The sequence below is a fragment of the Penicillium odoratum genome (assembly GCF_028828045.1).
Source record: "Penicillium odoratum strain IBT 22623 chromosome Unknown utg000002l_segment0_segment0, whole genome shotgun sequence".
Taxonomy (NCBI): domain Eukaryota; kingdom Fungi; phylum Ascomycota; class Eurotiomycetes; order Eurotiales; family Aspergillaceae; genus Penicillium; species Penicillium odoratum.
In genome coordinates this window covers 1,025,440-1,042,088 of record NW_026643144.1, presented here as the reverse complement: position 1 = coordinate 1,042,088, position 16,649 = coordinate 1,025,440, and the positions used below count along the sequence as shown (strand labels likewise).

At 45.5% G+C, this 16,649-nt stretch overlaps 6 protein-coding genes across 6 annotated transcripts; 4 read left to right on the top strand and 2 right to left on the bottom strand.

The window, feature by feature from the left end:
- Positions 1-138: 138 nt before the first annotated feature.
- N7520_002422 (signal peptide-containing protein) lies at positions 139-1,612 on the top strand (the record flags this gene model as incomplete). The annotated part of the gene is made up of 3 exons (XM_057136357.1): positions 139-451; positions 501-1,385; positions 1,443-1,612. The coding sequence occupies 3 exons, from the start codon at positions 139-141 to the stop codon at positions 1,610-1,612; spliced, it is 1,368 nt and encodes a 455-aa protein (XP_056999043.1).
- Positions 1,613-2,180: 568 nt separating this feature from the next.
- N7520_002421 (major facilitator superfamily domain-containing protein) lies at positions 2,181-4,237 on the bottom strand (the record flags this gene model as incomplete). The annotated part of the gene is made up of 11 exons (XM_057136356.1): positions 2,181-2,356; positions 2,404-2,457; positions 2,505-2,629; positions 2,676-2,926; positions 2,977-3,010; positions 3,059-3,314; positions 3,362-3,407; positions 3,458-3,612; positions 3,665-3,792; positions 3,843-3,934; positions 3,989-4,237. The coding sequence occupies 11 exons, from the start codon at positions 4,235-4,237 to the stop codon at positions 2,181-2,183; spliced, it is 1,566 nt and encodes a 521-aa protein (XP_056999042.1).
- Positions 4,238-6,727: 2,490 nt separating this feature from the next.
- On the top strand, positions 6,728-7,921 carry N7520_002420 (uncharacterized protein; the record flags this gene model as incomplete). Its single annotated transcript, XM_057136355.1, has 1 exon — positions 6,728-7,921. The coding sequence occupies one exon, from the start codon at positions 6,728-6,730 to the stop codon at positions 7,919-7,921; it is 1,194 nt and encodes a 397-aa protein (XP_056999041.1).
- A 128-nt stretch (positions 7,922-8,049) lies between these two features.
- N7520_002419 (acetate uptake transporter family protein) lies at positions 8,050-8,722 on the bottom strand (the record flags this gene model as incomplete). The annotated part of the gene is made up of 3 exons (XM_057136354.1): positions 8,050-8,358; positions 8,406-8,580; positions 8,634-8,722. The coding sequence occupies 3 exons, from the start codon at positions 8,720-8,722 to the stop codon at positions 8,050-8,052; spliced, it is 573 nt and encodes a 190-aa protein (XP_056999040.1).
- A 2,283-nt stretch (positions 8,723-11,005) lies between these two features.
- On the top strand, positions 11,006-12,640 carry N7520_002418 (uncharacterized protein; the record flags this gene model as incomplete). The annotated part of the gene is made up of 2 exons (XM_057136353.1): positions 11,006-11,192; positions 11,403-12,640. The coding sequence occupies 2 exons, from the start codon at positions 11,006-11,008 to the stop codon at positions 12,638-12,640; spliced, it is 1,425 nt and encodes a 474-aa protein (XP_056999039.1).
- A 2,737-nt stretch (positions 12,641-15,377) lies between these two features.
- On the top strand, positions 15,378-16,287 carry N7520_002417 (DUF3632 domain-containing protein; the record flags this gene model as incomplete). The annotated part of the gene is made up of 2 exons (XM_057136352.1): positions 15,378-15,786; positions 15,845-16,287. The coding sequence occupies 2 exons, from the start codon at positions 15,378-15,380 to the stop codon at positions 16,285-16,287; spliced, it is 852 nt and encodes a 283-aa protein (XP_056999038.1).
- Between the last annotated feature and the right edge of the window lie 362 nt (positions 16,288-16,649).

Here is a 16,649-nt window from a genome sequence, read left to right as displayed (position 1 = left end):
AGCCGACTATGTCGGATCGATATGTCACGTGCAATCCACATCTATATACACCGCTGTTCGAAGACAAGATTCAAATAACACTAGCCTGACATACTTACAGATACCAAAAATATAAGCATTGCAAGTTGGCATCACGCAATGGCGATCGAAACTCTTCCCGTCGAGGCCTTCTGTGTCGGAAAGCCAACAACAACCCTTTTGCCCGAGACTGAAACTTCGAACGCTGTGATTCTTGAGCCATATCATGTTGATTTACTACCTGTTTATGGCTATACCAGCAGGGAATACTTAATTACCGGTGAGGCCGCTGGTCAATCTTATTGCACAAGGTTACTACTTCGTTCACCCGCGGATCCCACAAAGTTTTCTGGTCTAGTCGTTGAAGAACCATCTCACCTGTGGGGAGGTACCAGCATATGGCGTCATATAAATCGCTGGGTCATGCGTAATGGTTAGTCTATGAGAAAAGCTGATTATTGCTCTTGGCTGATGATTTGAAGGACATGCATGGCTCGAAGTCGATTCCCAGGCACCTTCAGCAATTGGGAAGATCAAGAACATCGATCCCACTCGCTACAAAGATATGCACTTTATTCCAAGCTTACTTGCAGATGACTTTGCCGCGAATATTCCCTTTGTGACAGACGTATCGAAGGAGACTCTGTACGAGAACTACTGTGCATTTAAAGCAAAATGGTGGCCCGCTACTTTGCAGTCTCCAGAAGTTCTGGCCGCTGCATCCTATGCCCTGAGATCTGGAGAGCTGGGTGTCAAAGCCCAGAAGGTTATTCTGAGTGGACTTTCACAAACAAGTGGGGTGACTAGACGATTCATCACACACTCATCACATTTAAGGCTCCCAGACGGCTCTCTTCCATTCGAGGGCTTCATTCCCTGTCAGTCTGGTGGGCCTGCACTTCCTGATCCTGCCTCCGCAAAGGTGATTGAGCTTCTCGGGGAATCTGAATTCCAATCTGTCCGCTTCGCCTGTGGTGTCAGTGGACAGCTCAAAGATACAACACACCGACGCCCCGATAGCGACTCATTGCGCATATACGAAGTGGCCGGAATGGCCCATCGAGAATCACGATACGCTTCAGCTCTGGATATCAAACGGTTGGCAGGGGTTGATCTGCGCGGTGCAAGGTGGAGCACATTCTCCAACTCGTTGATTTACCACGCTGTCTTTGAAGCCATGGAAAAATGGATCACTCGATCTGTCACTCCTCCCCCTAGTGTTTACCTCGAGACCGTTGGATCAAGCGATGAGATTTTGCGCGATGAACACGGAAATGCCCTCGGTGGAGTCCGGACTCTTCATACAGAAGTTCCTTTGAGTCGTCTTGTTGCAGCTACCCCCAAAGGGCGGCCGAGCTGGTACTGTGGTATGTCTTGTAACATCCAGCTTACTTTGAATAACCGCTGACATTGCCGAATTTCAGGATCTGAATGGGCCTTTAGCGACGAGAAACTGTTGGCTTTTTATGGCTCGGTCGGAGAGTATCGACGTCGTGCGGGAGGGGCTATTCAAAGACAGATTGATAGTGGATTCTTATTACCTGAAGATGCAGAGATCCTGCGCCGGGAAACTGTTGAACAAGTTATTATATGATCGAAAGTCTTTTAGATATATTTGCACTATTTGATTATTGCTCTGTATTCTTGCTTTGAAAACCGCTTTTCATCCACATGTGCTTAAAGTACAATTCATCTTAACTTAACCAGACCCGCATACTGACCAACTGCACAAGTATCGAATTTATGACTACTAGTTAGCTATCCTAATAACATTGGCAACATCGAAAATACCGGGCAGCCAGGCGGTCTTCTTAATCTGCTGATTAGGACCCCGACAAGTGGAGCGAAATCTCTATGTACGGAGATCAGGTACCCAGGTATGATTCCAATTTTCATTTCGAGGCATAGATCAATGCAAGCCTTTTGAAAGCAACCCAATTTGGATCTCATCATTCACATGTCCATTATAAGTTACTATTCTGCCAGGAGCTTTATAATGCATTTATATCCACTATCTTAGGCGCCAGTGATCACTATTGCGATATCCCGATAGATGCATTTGGGGCATTTGAGAAAGGTTTTGAGATGAGAAAGGTTTGATCATCATATTTCCTGAATCATGCTCTTTCACATAGTCGATGGTGCAGTTGCATACACCAGTCTCACATAGTGTATCTGAACGTCTCCCCCTGGTCGAAATCCGTTCTGTCCTCGAATGTCTGTATAGAATCCGAGGACTCACCACGGATCTGAACCATTTTATCCCTGCGTTTGTTCTCAAATTTATACCATATGATTTGAACAATTGGAAGTACAATCATCAACGCATAGCATCCCACTGCAAAAATTAGCGAAGAATATGAAATTCAAGGCGGTTGTACTTACTAAGCATCTTGAATGCCAGTTCATATGTCGGCGCCTGATTATCGAGGAAGAATTCTATTTGAAATGTCAGAAATGCGCTTTGGAGGTTCTTTAAAACTTACGAGGTCCCGCAATAAGGCCTGCAGCCCAGCCAGCAAATACAAGTCCAGACGCAGTGACCTTCTTGGTATTGCCGGCGTAATTCGAGGCCATCAATCCGGCGTTCAAAGTCCATGACATCGTATGGCTAAAAGGTCAGTGAGACGATCTTGGGTTGGAGAGCAAAGACTCACGTATAAGTAAGATAATAACCTGCTAGTCTACCAGTCTGGTTTGAGGTAGGAAGGAAATGAAGCAGCGAGGCACCTATCAAAGGGGGAATCGAGACCAGAATGCACAGGTATAGACGGATATTATTGCGGTGTGATGCAATATACGAGAAGACTAGGAACGTGCCCAATTGAATAACTGCAGCTGGGCATTTTGAAATGACGGTAGTGTTGATAGCAGAAAATCCGAATCCTTCAACGATTTGACTAGAAAACTAATAGATATCAGCTTACACTTCGCGAATTTTTCCACGCAATTACCTACCTGGCTTGCAAAGGTTGAAGGCATTGTATTACCACTATTTTATATTAGCGAAATTCTCTGCCACATCAAACTCAAGACTTACACAGCACAAACGAAGAAGAAGGTAGTTTGCGGGTCACGAAGAGCCTCCCAAAACTGAGACCACTTCCATTTATCACTCGCACTAACCGTCTGGTTCTCTCTCACTCTTTCAATCGCAATCAACTTCTCCTTGTCAGTCAGCCAGCGCGCGTTACCCTGGTTATCCGGCATGAAGTATCCAAGTGCAAGCGAAAAGGCAAAACTGAGTGACCCGAAAAATACGAAGAACATTTTCCAGGTCGCAAGCGAGCTATGAACTACTCAAGTCAATATTACCAGTTGCAATTGGGTTTCGGAGCCTTACCTGATCCTAATCCATATGATATCAGCCCACCAATAAAATTACCAATCTAAGAATTCATCAGCGACTGTCAAAGCTGAGAAGGATTTGCAAACGAACCGGTGTTCCACCAAGCCAAAAAGCCGTTCTAAAAGCCTGTTCAGACCGTGTCCACCAATTGCTTGTGATGATAATGAAAACCGGGCCAATGATACTCTCCACAAGCCCGAGGAAGAACCGGACGGTTGCGATACCAGCGAAATTGTAGCAGAGAGCTAAATATGAAAAAGTTAGCATTCTATATACCATGAATTTACATCTACTCACGTGTGAGCAATGTTATGCAAGACCAAAGTAAAACAGCACTGGATACAAATTTTCCAGCGTGCTGCGGCCAGCGTTGCACAAGTTTAGCCCATGCCATTGAGCCAATCATGTAGCCAAAATAAAATATGCTAGTAATAAGTCAGAAGATGATACAAGATTTCGAATCCAAATGTCAAACCTTCCAAGCCAGCTGTATTGTGATCCATGCAGGTTCAATGCTTTCTTCAAACCGAAAATGGAGCTGTAGTTGAGAAGCGTCTTATCTAGGAACTGTTTATCGTTAGCCATGCGCTGAATAGGGGGCGCGGAATAGGGCTTGCATACAGAGAAAATATAGCAGATGCACAAGAGGGGAAGCAGAATAAGATCAGTCTTCCATTTCACACGTCGTGCCTCTTCATCGGTGTAGCTGAGATTCTCCAGGGCATTGACAGTCGTGTTCCCGTAAAAGTTCTCATTCTCAACCGTATGAATACTGCAGCTGTCAAAGTCCTTCGTGGAGGACATAGTCTTGTCTATTCTTCTGTCTTCTCGGCCGACAATTTTCTGCTCGGCATCAGTCTGTCGAACCATTTCGTGGTTGGCTCAGGTTGGGATATGTTTGGCGATTATTCTTTGGGCGGGGTGAGGACACAATTCTTGGAAGCATGATGGACATTTATGCAAGAACTCCAGTGGGTATTAGGACCCGTAATTGATAACCCCACGCCTGGACATATTGATAATGCAAGATAGTGGAATGCGGGGGTGGTGTTCCAAACCTTCGACATAGTCGGTCCGACTATGTCGGCTGTTCACCACGTGACCCCTTGCTCGATTCATCAAGCTTTACAATTTGACTATTTGACTATTTGACTATTTGACTATTTGACTATTTGACTATTTGACTATTTGACTATTTGACTATTTGACTATTTGACTATTTGACTATTTGACTATATCTCATTGAATGAACTGTTAACTTAAATTTTCCTCAAGTTCCATTTTCTTTTTTTAACTTTGTAGCCAGTCAAGGAGCCAACTCTGCAATCTATAGACTTCTTTATCGGCATTCTGCCGATTTACTCTATTCAATCAATCTAGATGAAAGAAGTGGCAAACTGTAAATCACTATAAGCCAGATACACCAGGTATCCAATGTGACCCCATCATCCGATATGGCTCTCTTGGAATATAGTCTCCAGGCAATCAATCCACCAGTAATAGCAGGTGCAGTAAATCCCCTTACTCCCAAGCCCCATAAGAACGGGCAGAAAAATGACCAAAACAAGATCCCAACAATAAGAGAATACCGACACAGTTCATCACCTACAATCAGAGGAAATGTTTTCCGCCCGCGCAAGCGATCCCCAATCTGATCACGAAGGTCTTGGATATGCACTGTGGAGATAACCACGGCCCCAAATAGCGCCAGCCATGCATAGCCCGTCCGCGAGAGGGCCGTTCCCGATGCGTGCATCAAGGCTGCAGCTGCGTATGTCACGTACCCGCAGCCGTTGAGAAAGTTTCTGATAAACCAGTGTCCATCCGCTCCCCCCCATTGATTGTACCAAAAGTTGAGGAAAAGGAGAATGCAGCATTCCGCCCATCCTCCGAGGTATATAGCGGATAGGAGCACAATAGGAATCAATGCTACGAATAAGCAGGATGCTTCGTTATCGGACAATCGCTTCGATGGCATAGGCCGCCAAGGCTTGTTGATCGAGTCTTCTTTAATGGAACCTGGATGACGTTGGCCGTCTACATTCAAGAGCAGCAGATTGATCCAGGTCCATCATATCAGCCGAGGAGTCCGGAAGGCCAGCTCTCTCAGGGATGGTGCCGAAATGCTGCAGGTAAGTATTGGCCCTGTCAATGCTCCCAATACTCCGAAGATTAAACTTGGCACCACGATTGTCTTAATATCACTGCGGGTGAAAAGCACGAGGGTATTGACGTGGAATATCGGGGATCTGATGTCGAGTTCTATTTAATAGACTCATGTTAAAAGTGGTTTCCTCAATATGTGGCAGTCTTTACATACAACGTTGATTCTGCTGTTTGCTCCACCCGACCCCCATCATTTTGGAGATGCGCGCTCCAAGTTTAGTTGAAATTTGAGTAGTGATTGTCATTATATGAGTATGCTCAAGGTGGATGGTGTGAAATAAATTATTGAGTGATTTATGTCCTGTTCAGTGCCCTATGAAACCCGTAATCGCTAATGATGGATAATATTACCGACGTGGCTTCGCGTCCAAGGGCTACTCATTTTGCAGTGGGCCAGAATTAAACAACCACAAATGCCTTTACAATTTCTTTTGAATTCTACTGTCTAACTATTTTTTAAGAGAATAAACTAGAACGTAAAATTTCCAACAATGAAAGATTCCACGCCGCTCTTCCTATTCTAGGCAGACGTCATTGAGGCATGACTGACACGGGAAAGAATTGAGGCATTTACGGTTGTTGGATAACAATCTCTAGATGAAGTCTGGTATAGTCTCACGCCACTACCAAGTGTTCACAATCAAGCTTAAAATTAGACCAGCTGTCGAACTTGACATGTCAACAGTCGGTGAAGTCGGGGATCGGGATTTTTTATTTAACGTACGTGGATTTCCTTTATCGTGGGTGGGGTATGTTCACTTTTCTCTCTCGGATATTATTTCCGTTTGACATTTGTGCATACCACTTTAGTGCTAGTACTGGTAGACCCATAATCTTCTGAGACTTTAAAAATATCTTGACACCAATTAAAAATACATCGTTGGAGATACATGCAAGGCCGAATGACCATTCTCACCTGTAGTTACTATGGCGTAATCAATTGTCGTACAGGATGATTGGACGCAATTGGCTTTTGGCTGATTTTCTTTCAACAACAAACTCAAAGTGATCTAATCGCTCGATGTCTTATAGTGAATCTATCTTTGAAATTTATGTTGATAAACCTTGTACGAAGAATTGCCTCCATGATAATGAGCTTCGACATACGTATGTCTGACGTGCATCAAGTTCGCCTTTCCACAATATTCAGCAATAGAAAAATTCCCCGATCACTTATCACCCTGAAATCAAGTCATGGAGCAATTCTGGCGTATCATTGCACCCGAGCGCAGAGAAGTGACGGGTTGTCTCGGCGAATTAGTTGAGGCCTTGATTTCCGGCAGCGCTGCGAATATCGTCCCTTTACTCGCAGTCCCGCTGAATGCGCATAGGTCTGTTCACAAATCATCAGTCAGTATGCAAGTTTTACTAACGCTGTTTATTTCCAGCCACGAGAAATTGGAGATGGATCCAGGTGAAAATATCGAAGATGAAGAAGAAGAGGAGTGTGTGAAACGACCACAAACTAATAACCTCCCCCAAAGCCACTGGAGCAAAGCCGCTCGAATCGCCGATCATGATGCAACTTTTCATCCCAGTGGGCAGATACGCTCAAAATGTTTCTATACCCTTCCATCAAAGATCCACAACCTCATTTTCGACAGTCTGGATGACATCGACGATATCCTGTCTTTGAGCCTGACCAACAAATACCTCTGGGCTGTTGGCTTGACATATATCGAAGATCGTATCGTGACGTCTTTGGCACCGTGGGCTGGGGAGCGTATCATCTGTGTCAGCGACTATAGTGATCCAAAAGATTTCCCGCCAGGGCTGCTCAGTGCAGATGAACAAGCGGATTTGGAGCATCTGAATCGCGTGCATCATCTTGAGACATTTACTGTTGATAACATATGGAAGAAAACCGGTGGACCATCGTTGGCACAGAGGCTTCGGGACCGATTTACGAAGTGGGAGGCTATGCATCCCATGTCTGAGGCTAATCGGACAGAGATCCTGATGGGTCTCAAGCCTGAAAAATTGGAATTCTATCCACATGACCAGCCGTGGGTTCTCCGAAATCTGACGACGAAGGAGTATGTCCGTGGTGAGGCGATTGCGCTCAAAACATCATTCATTCATGGACCGCAGATTGAGGTACTAGGCTTTGCGGAGGTTTTGCTCGCGCGCATATCCTGGTCGAGTCGGCCGGTTGATATTGGGCATGGGAGGATTATGTCTCATGGGAAGTGGGCGGGGCATCGGTTTGATATTGTGCCTATTGCCTGTGTTGTGAAAAGTGCTGGTCAGGCTTGGACTGATGTGAGCAATGAGATTCTGAGAGAGATTGATTTGATTATTACTAGCCGGAAAGGGGATGATTGGCGTGACAATATGGCAACGCGGAATCAGAAACTCACACTTCCTGTTGCCCTTGAGTTTTCTTGAGGATTACTTGAATGCAATTTATTCCGTCAATCTCATGAATGAAAATTGTATCACCGACAGCATAGAATTTGTATGATAGTTCAGAAGCCAGGTTTTATGTTAGCAAGAGCTCACTTTTAATAAGCATTCTACTCCATATTCCGAATCTCCTTCCCCTTGGGCGACCATGGAAAATGCCAAACAGGAACAAGGAAGAAGCTGTTACTGCTATCGGCAATACCAGCAAGAGCCACCCACCAAGCCAAAAAGGCTGCAAGAAGTGCAAACAGCCCGCCAGCCTTGATGACCTTTGCATTCGGCTCTTCCTGCTCATTGCGGCTCAGATATCCAACTCCGAGAAGAAGAAAAGTCACGTCGACCAAAGAAAAGAGCGAAAAGAACAAAACGGTGGATTTGACAGTACAGAGCAGCATTAGGAAAGTGAAGATGAACCATCCCTGTGAGCGTCAGCGATGTACATAACACTTACTACAAAGGAGCTTACCATCAAGAACAGTCCCAAGGAGTCATAGAACATTCCCAGACTCCCATTGTCAGCTTCGATCAAACTTTTCTGGATACCAAATCCACCAGGCGTGAATGAGATAGCCAGCGAGATCCAAAATCCTCCATATGAAGTCAGGGCAGTCGCACCGAAGGTATTCCCGACCGCCATCTCCCTAGCAAAGGTAATTTAGCATCCGCCCACCAGTCAAGTCATTGTAGCACATACCACATTCCAGAAAGAAGTTGGATGAATCCACCATAAGCAAATGCGGGCCCAACGACCATATTCGGCTCCGTAATTCCACGAGTCTGCATATTGATGCACCCCAATATGAATGTGGTAAGGGCAAAACCACACAGTCCAAGTGGCGCAGGATTGGCCAGTTTTCGGTCTGAGACAGGACGATAAAGTCCAGGTTGGAACTCGCCACCGAACGGCGCGAGGCGTGTTTCGGCGGTATTGACATGTGCCAGGGGACCATAATCAAATATCGAAGTACGCTGTTGTTATTGCGAGGAGCTACTGGAGGTGGCGAAGTTGATCTCACCAGCTTCCATCTTATTGAGGTCAGGCTGGGGCTCGGAATTGGTCATTTTGTCGGTTAAGTTGCAGAATTCGCGTCCAAGGCGGGGGAGAGTTCAGGGGATGTGCGGGGAATTTATAGCCAGGGGATCTTTTCGAATGCAGCCGTCTGCTTGGCGAGAAGCGGCACTTGGTAGTGATGAGAACCCCGAGAGCTGGGGTTGGGGTTGGGGTGGCTTCTCCATGATCGACATTGGATAATGTCGGATATGTAGAACTGATCCCCGCACGAAGATGCAGAAAGGCAGAATATGCATATGAGGAAGACGCAGGATTTGTCACGATACAAGATTTCAAGATCACCATGGGGTGAAAGTACTGTATCTCGGGCTAATGTAAGTTCAGCGTCTTCCCCACACTATTCTGTCGATCTTCGATCCATTGGCCTGGGGAACACCCACATCTCAATTGACTGTTCTCATTGGACATGGATGGCATAAATGTGGATAGTTGGTGCATCTGTAGGTTACTGAAAATTGAGTATGATATTATGCACGCATATGGAAAATGATAATTCCGCCAACCCAGAAATATGTCAAGTGGAAGCGTAGGATAAAGCTTCATTTAGTGTTTTCTTCATGTAACCATAAGCCATAACCAATAATGTGAACTAGCATCATTGGTCTAGTGGTAGAATTCGTCGTTGCCATCGACGAGGCCCGTGTTCGATTCACGGATGATGCATTTCTTTTTGTTTGTTTTTATTTTTCCCCGTGAGAGCAGTCAAGAACTTTGGAATGGAATTACATCGATTCGAATTTTTTTAATAGAGATGCAGATCGCACTAACATTTTAAGGTGGTGCGATGTGACATGTCACTTCGAGGCATGTGTATGATGCAGCTCGCGGTAGCACAGGTGAGGTACCACTCTCGCAGCAGCTGCTAGAGGTAGATTCGCAGTCTCACATATGAACCCTCGGGTTTTGAGTGCACTATATGATCCCTGTCACGGAAACTTTCAGTACATACGACCATAGGGTGTGGAGAACAGGGCTTCCCGTCCGCTCAGCCGTACTTAAGCCACACGCCGGTTAGTTAGTAGTATGGTGGGTGACCACATGCGAATCCTGACTGTTGTATGTTTTTACTTTTTGCCTTATTGATTTGAAAGTGGGGCCGGTCTGGATGAGCTACTCGAAAGTTGCTACTGAAAACCTGTGTTATGTCGGTATCTACTGTGTGGTTAATTCTCTAAATCAAAACACCCTTTGAACCATAATTACGATCTTCACCTCTCAATTATAGTTTTATGTATGGCCCACCACTTATCCTGCGACATATTGTTCCACAACAGTATAGTTCGTTCAATCAGAGCCCAATGGTTTTACTTGCCAATTTCATTCCTCCTTATTAGACAGGAATCGGGTAAGTGTAAAAAGCGAAACCAAGGAATGGTAAAATAGATAAAGGAAGAGAGTCACGAACGCATCGATCAGCTTAAGTCTACCTTGAGCTATCCATGACTAGCGATTAGTGCAAATTCAAGCCTGTGTGCCTCGGGTGATAACCCAGTAGCACTCTCAACCTCGAACGTCTGCAATCCAGGGTTTTACTGTATGTCTCCTCAAATCCTATCAACACAAACTAAAATTTTTCGCAAGGTCCAAACAACACAGCACAACATCCACCAGTATACTGTCCTCCAACCTCTGAATGCCTCATCACACGACTTCAACCCTCGGAAAATGTTTGTTTCCAATCACAAGGGATCTACGAGCCCATGGTTTGTCAACCGGGCTTCTACTGCCCTCGAGGTGGGGAGAAGCAGCTTGTCTGTCCAAAGGGCCACTACTGCCCACTGGGTACCATGAACCCACTCAGCTGCAAAAAACTATCAAAATGTCCTGAGGGCAGTAACCATGAAACTCCATTCCTTGGAATTCTGATATGTGGGCTTCTAGACTTGTTTTTGGTCGCTCTGATTCTATATTCGCGGGTCAGAAAACGACCACATCATGGCAAGGGAGAAGACGAACAATCTATTGTTGAAATGCAGACCATGCAAAATTTTACCATGGATCCTGCGGATTGGTTGGAGCTTTTGTTCGCACAAGATTCGAGGGGTGCAGGTATTGAGCTTGAATTTCGAAATGTTTGTCTTCGGAGGCCCAGATCCACTGGTTGTATTCTTTCTGGTGCCAATGGAAAAGCGCAGGCAAGCAGTCTTACTGGTATAATGGGACCGTCTGGTTCTGGGAAGAGTAGGTACTTGTCTGATTAGTATGCAATATGAAGCTTACCGTCGACAGCAACACTTTCCCACATCCTTGTTGGCAAGATTCGAGCGACATCGGGGTCATTGCTTTTGAATGGGGTGAAGAAAATGGGGTGAAGAAAGAATTGGACAAGTGCGTATCAACCTCATGAGAAAATTCTTGTCTGGAGTTGACCCACTAATCATCTCGTTAGAGGATACCATTTCCCCGCGCTCATTGGATTCGTTCCGCAAGATGATATCGTCCACCCACATCTCACCGTCTTCGAGAATATCCTTCACTCAGCGCGTGTTCGGCTCCGGGGTACGTTGAACGATGCAGCCATCAAGGAACGGGTTGATATTGTGGTCGATGGACTTGGCCTCCGGAAGATCAAACACAGTGTTGTCGGGTCTGAGCTTCGGCGTGTCATCTCCGGTGGAGAACGAAAGAGAGTCAGCATTGCTCTCGAACTTGTCGCAGCACCACAGGTTCTAGTTTTGGATGAGCCGACCTCGGGACTGGACGCCCAGGCTGCGCTATCATTAATGGAATTACTACGACTTTTTTCTCGGAAGGGACTTACCGTGATAAGCGTGGTTCATCAGCCTCGAGTTGAAATATTTGAGGCTTTGGATAATCTACTGATACTGGAATCAGGAGAGTGTGTATACAGTGGCAAGGCATTAAAGGCACAACAATACTTTGAAGCACAAGGATACACCTTCCATCCTAATCTCAATTCTGCCGATCTGATTATCGATATCGTCTCGGGGAAGTTTCATCCGCCGAATGGAGATCTGGTCAAGTCCGAAGAACAAGCGTTACCTTTTTTGGACCTTGATGTCGACTCTGTACCTTCAGGCCAGGATGGGTCGAATACAGACGCCTCCCTCTTTCGAGCTATCGAGGCTGAGTACAGTAAAAGAATCACCCCTTGGTATAAACAACTTGATCTATGCCTTGTCCGTGATCTAACTCAACAGCACAGACAAATCGCTGTGTTCACATTGGAGATACTTGGGTCAGCCTTAACGGGGTTTATGATCGGACTAGTTGTATTCGACTTTCATGGTCACCTATTCCAGCGGATCTATTTGTCGCCATTCCAGTCCTTGTCAAGCTCTGTCAACTACCACCTTGTTCCCGAAACAGGCATTCTATGCTCTCTTGCGATAGGTATATCATTAACAACCTTCCTACATTATTTCTGTAGCTCTAATGATTTTACAGCATTTTCTGCGGCCTATCCGAGTGTTGCTACGTTCGGAGAAGAAAGTCTGTATACCCTGACGAACCCTCAGACCAGTTATACTGAAAATTATCAGTTCTCGTCTTCCAACGCGAGTCCCACTCAGGCCATTCAAGGGTCGCCTATTTCGCCGGAAAAACCATTGCGAGTCTTCCTCGAATCTTCGTTGCTTCCTTACATTTCACCACCTTTTACGCCGTAATGGCAACTTCATTCGCCCCATTCAAGATTTTGCTGCTTCTCAACTTCCTCAACTTTTACTGTACGTACATCATAATATCTGCACTAGCTATACTAACCACAATATAGTCGTCTACGGTATTGGCTCTGCTTCTGCCGCCATATCAAGTCGTGAGAACGGCCCCTTGGTCTCCCTTTTGATCTGCATTATATCCGCCGTCCTTGGAGGGTCAGAGCCTACTTTAGCGACTGTGAAGGGATGGCATATGGAATGGCTTTGGTATATGAGTCCCGGTGTGAGTATTCATCTGCCCATAATGCTTTGCACGCAATTGACTCGTTTTAGCTCTGGTTCACCGAAGCATTTGTTAACGAACATTTTACTCCTTTCGCCTACTTGTTTGATATGCGTGCGGCGGCGTTGGGATCGGGATATACGTTTTACCGTACAGGATTCGATATTGGGTAAGTCGAAGCGAAAGGTCCCAGTGTGCCTTATTAATGATAAACTACAGCTTGATGGTGATTACTGGGTCAATCTTTCGGATTATCGGCTGCGTTATCATGGTTTCTCGAGCACGAAGTAGCTGGTAGCTACCTTATCTACATTTCGGTCCATTCGGTGAGTAGCTTTAAATATGATCAGTATTTCGTAAGCCTAAACCAATATTTCTATGCAACATAGTCTGGTCGAATTATATGAAGTGCACGTGTGGGAGGTGTAGAATATGCCTAAATGTGCCTGGAGCACAGATATCTCCACAAATATTTAGTCCGGCTTATATAACTTGTAGGCTTCCTCGGCTATTTTTGAATGATAATGATTTGGACTATCTTCTTAATACGTGTAACACTATTCTGAGAATTAATTTCTGCCAAAATGACCGAGCTCAAGTTACAGCACTAGGCATAGGGGCTTCATCTCACGAAAACATAATAATAAAAAACAAAAACACACAACAGTAAGTGTATAAGCGTGGTCAACTAGCGCCCACGGCTCGGGCTTGGGCAGCTCGCCCGCTCTATTCAGCCCTCTTCAGGGCAGTCTGGGCAGAAACATTTGCTTTTTCTTGGAATGAAGCTACCATGGGCAGAATTACTTTACACAGTTCGACCTTTCTCATTCTCGTATGCCAACTGTCTAGGAGGGCAAAATGCATACAGAGCAAAACTCAATATTTGACTACATGGAATACAATGTGGACTTCTTAAAGTATGGAAATAGTAAGAACAAATGGGAGGTCCTACTACGAACAAAGGAAGTATAGTACACTTTGGTTCTCTCTTATGCATAAGTCACACTCGTATCAATATAGAGGTGAGTCGCTGATCGAACTTTACAAGTTTCTCGCTTAGCACGCATAGGCATATTGCGCCATGTCCCGCAAACTCTAGAAAACGAACCTAGCTTCATCCCGCAATTAGACCTAGCATTCAGTCGCAAATGACCCTCCGGACTCCTTCCCATTCCTCTGTGTTTTCCTGCTTTTTTGCACAGCTATCAAATTCCTCTTTGCCCAAGAAATGTGATGAATAGCTAAATCTCCCCAAAACAAACCTATGAGCAAAGTAATGACCGCTACCCCTATTAGGCTGGCGACAACGAACACCACTGACACACCCTGAAAGAGATTATTTTCTCCTAGTGGCTCGTGCCTATGCCTGCGTGCATTGCACTTGTTACAATGGTTATAAACCAAAACAAGGAAAGTAACCAAGCAAAGGTGCGACTTAGATATTCCTTAGACCCTAAAAGTGCCGACATAAAGCCATGAATAAGGTAATGCACCGAGAATGTAAGAGGAGAGAAGCAGTAAATGAGATTTATACGGGAGAGTCGTAGTTCGCCATAATTGTAACGTGACGATACAGAATCGATAGTTTCGAGATCAATGTTGGTGAGTATGTCTGTGACAAAACCGACCCACATCTCCCAGGTTATGGAAGACGGAAGTAGCTTCGATTCATGCGTAATAGCAAGATCGTATTCACTACAAACAAGCCAGCAATAAGATTGCATGCAGATTGGTATAATGATTCTTCTTGAGTTAAGGCGTGGCCCTTTGTTGTCCAAAAATCATAGCACAGTAAATGCTTTGGTAATGGCTTGATAAAGATGCGCTCAGCGTTCTGTATCGATGTCCTTGCCAGCAGGGACGATTTTGTTTGGCGGCATTTTCTTGGATTTTGGCCGTCTTGCCATCAACGGTGCATTTGAGGGTCTTTCATTGGTATTAGCATTGTCGTGCGATTGAAATCTTTGGCGAATTTTGCTACAGGCAAGCAGACAACTTACCCCGCCTGTATTGTGTGAGCTTGTTGGTTCTTTGGCTGGGATAGCCAGGGCAGATCCAGCAAGGAGGGCGAAGAGCACATTGGCTTTGATGAGAATAATTATGAGATGACAATATGATTGACTTGCTTTTGCTGTTAGAAATACTGAAGATCAGTGATGAGATTTTTCAATTGTTGATGCCCTGTCTCTTCTTATGCAACTAAGAACCGACAAAGAATATTCTGTCTTGGGGCCATAATAGCCTGTCGTAAGGCCAAAACGCCTTTACAAAGCATTAGCTGCCTTAAATCAGCCTTACCCTGTGGGCTATGACGCTATGCAAAGCTAAATTAGGAAATTTGGGGCTAAGTATAAAGGAGCCCCGCACGGCCCCAGGCGGATTTTTATATATGGAAGAAAGTACTTGATTAGCATCTTCTCTTCTTCAAGCAATTTCTTCTCCATAATCACCACCTGCATTCTCATGATCGCCTCTAACCCCCTCAATCTGGACCTCGAGTCCCTCCACGAGCCATCCAACATTGAGCACGCAGTCTTCTCTCTACTGGCAACATATCTCCCCGAAACCTCCTCCATCACTCCAAACCAAGCAGCAGAACAGGTCAATGCTCTAGTCCTTTCTCACCGCCCGGGACCAAAAGAAGAAAAACAGTCAACAGCCAGTTTTCTACTTGAGTTCTGGGAGTTAATGTTCTGCATCGCTCCACAGTTGGATTACCAACATGAGCCAATGCAGCGCTTCATTGCTCTCGTCGAAGCGTTGAGAAACTTGCCTGAGACGATTGTTGTTCAGGATGGGGGCATTTACGATGGTCAGCCTGTATGGCGAGATGGGCTTTATTTCGGACCGACGCTGCATGAGCGGTGGAATCGTATGTCATTCTCTGCTTATCAAACCATGGTGTTATTGCAATGCTCATAATAAAACAGGAATCCCTGAAAGCAACCCCCCGGAGGATCTCTACGCCTTCCGCTGGCATAATTTGAACGGCCTCCTAGCTCACTTCACCAACCACAACCTATGCACCAACGACTTCCGTGCCCTTGCTTGCATAACCAATGCCCTTGAGGAATTTCGGAGAAAGAAACCCAAGACCCCGATAAACCATCGTGTGCCCGCTGCTGCCATCTGGTTTGTTCTTTGTCCATCGATGATCTACCTGGCTTGTCAGCGGCAGGAATGTGCGGATCGCAAGTTGTCTGGGGAACTTTGGAAGGGCGAGCCGCAGCAGGGGTACTCAATTGCTCGGTGGAACTTTTGGAGGAAGAGGTTTGGGGAGGTGGAATGTCATTCAGATGCTACAGAGGAGACCAAGGAGGCTTGCAGAGCTGCCATAGAGGCGATGGATAGGTATGCTGGTGGCGTTGAATGACTTTGACCTGTACTATAGGAGTCTCACCCATAAATTCATATGATTTTACACTGAAAAGTCAGAATTACAACCTCTCTCAACAACCGCGAATGTTATTAATTCATGATTCGGCGTTATTTTCCCGGCTAAGGCTACATGGAAAGCTAATGTGCGAGTGTTTGAATGAACCTGACCCAGATGTTGCTGAGAATCAGCGCCGCGAATTGTTATAAATCACAACCTTCACAACTGACCGTCCGCGTAGAGTATCACTCGGGGTGCCGGCTTAAGTAGGCAGTGCTAGCGGGGTTTGGGGCGGAGTGAGCCATGACCTTGCCCGAAATTCTCCATACTATACTAGATCAGTCAATTTGGTACCGCAC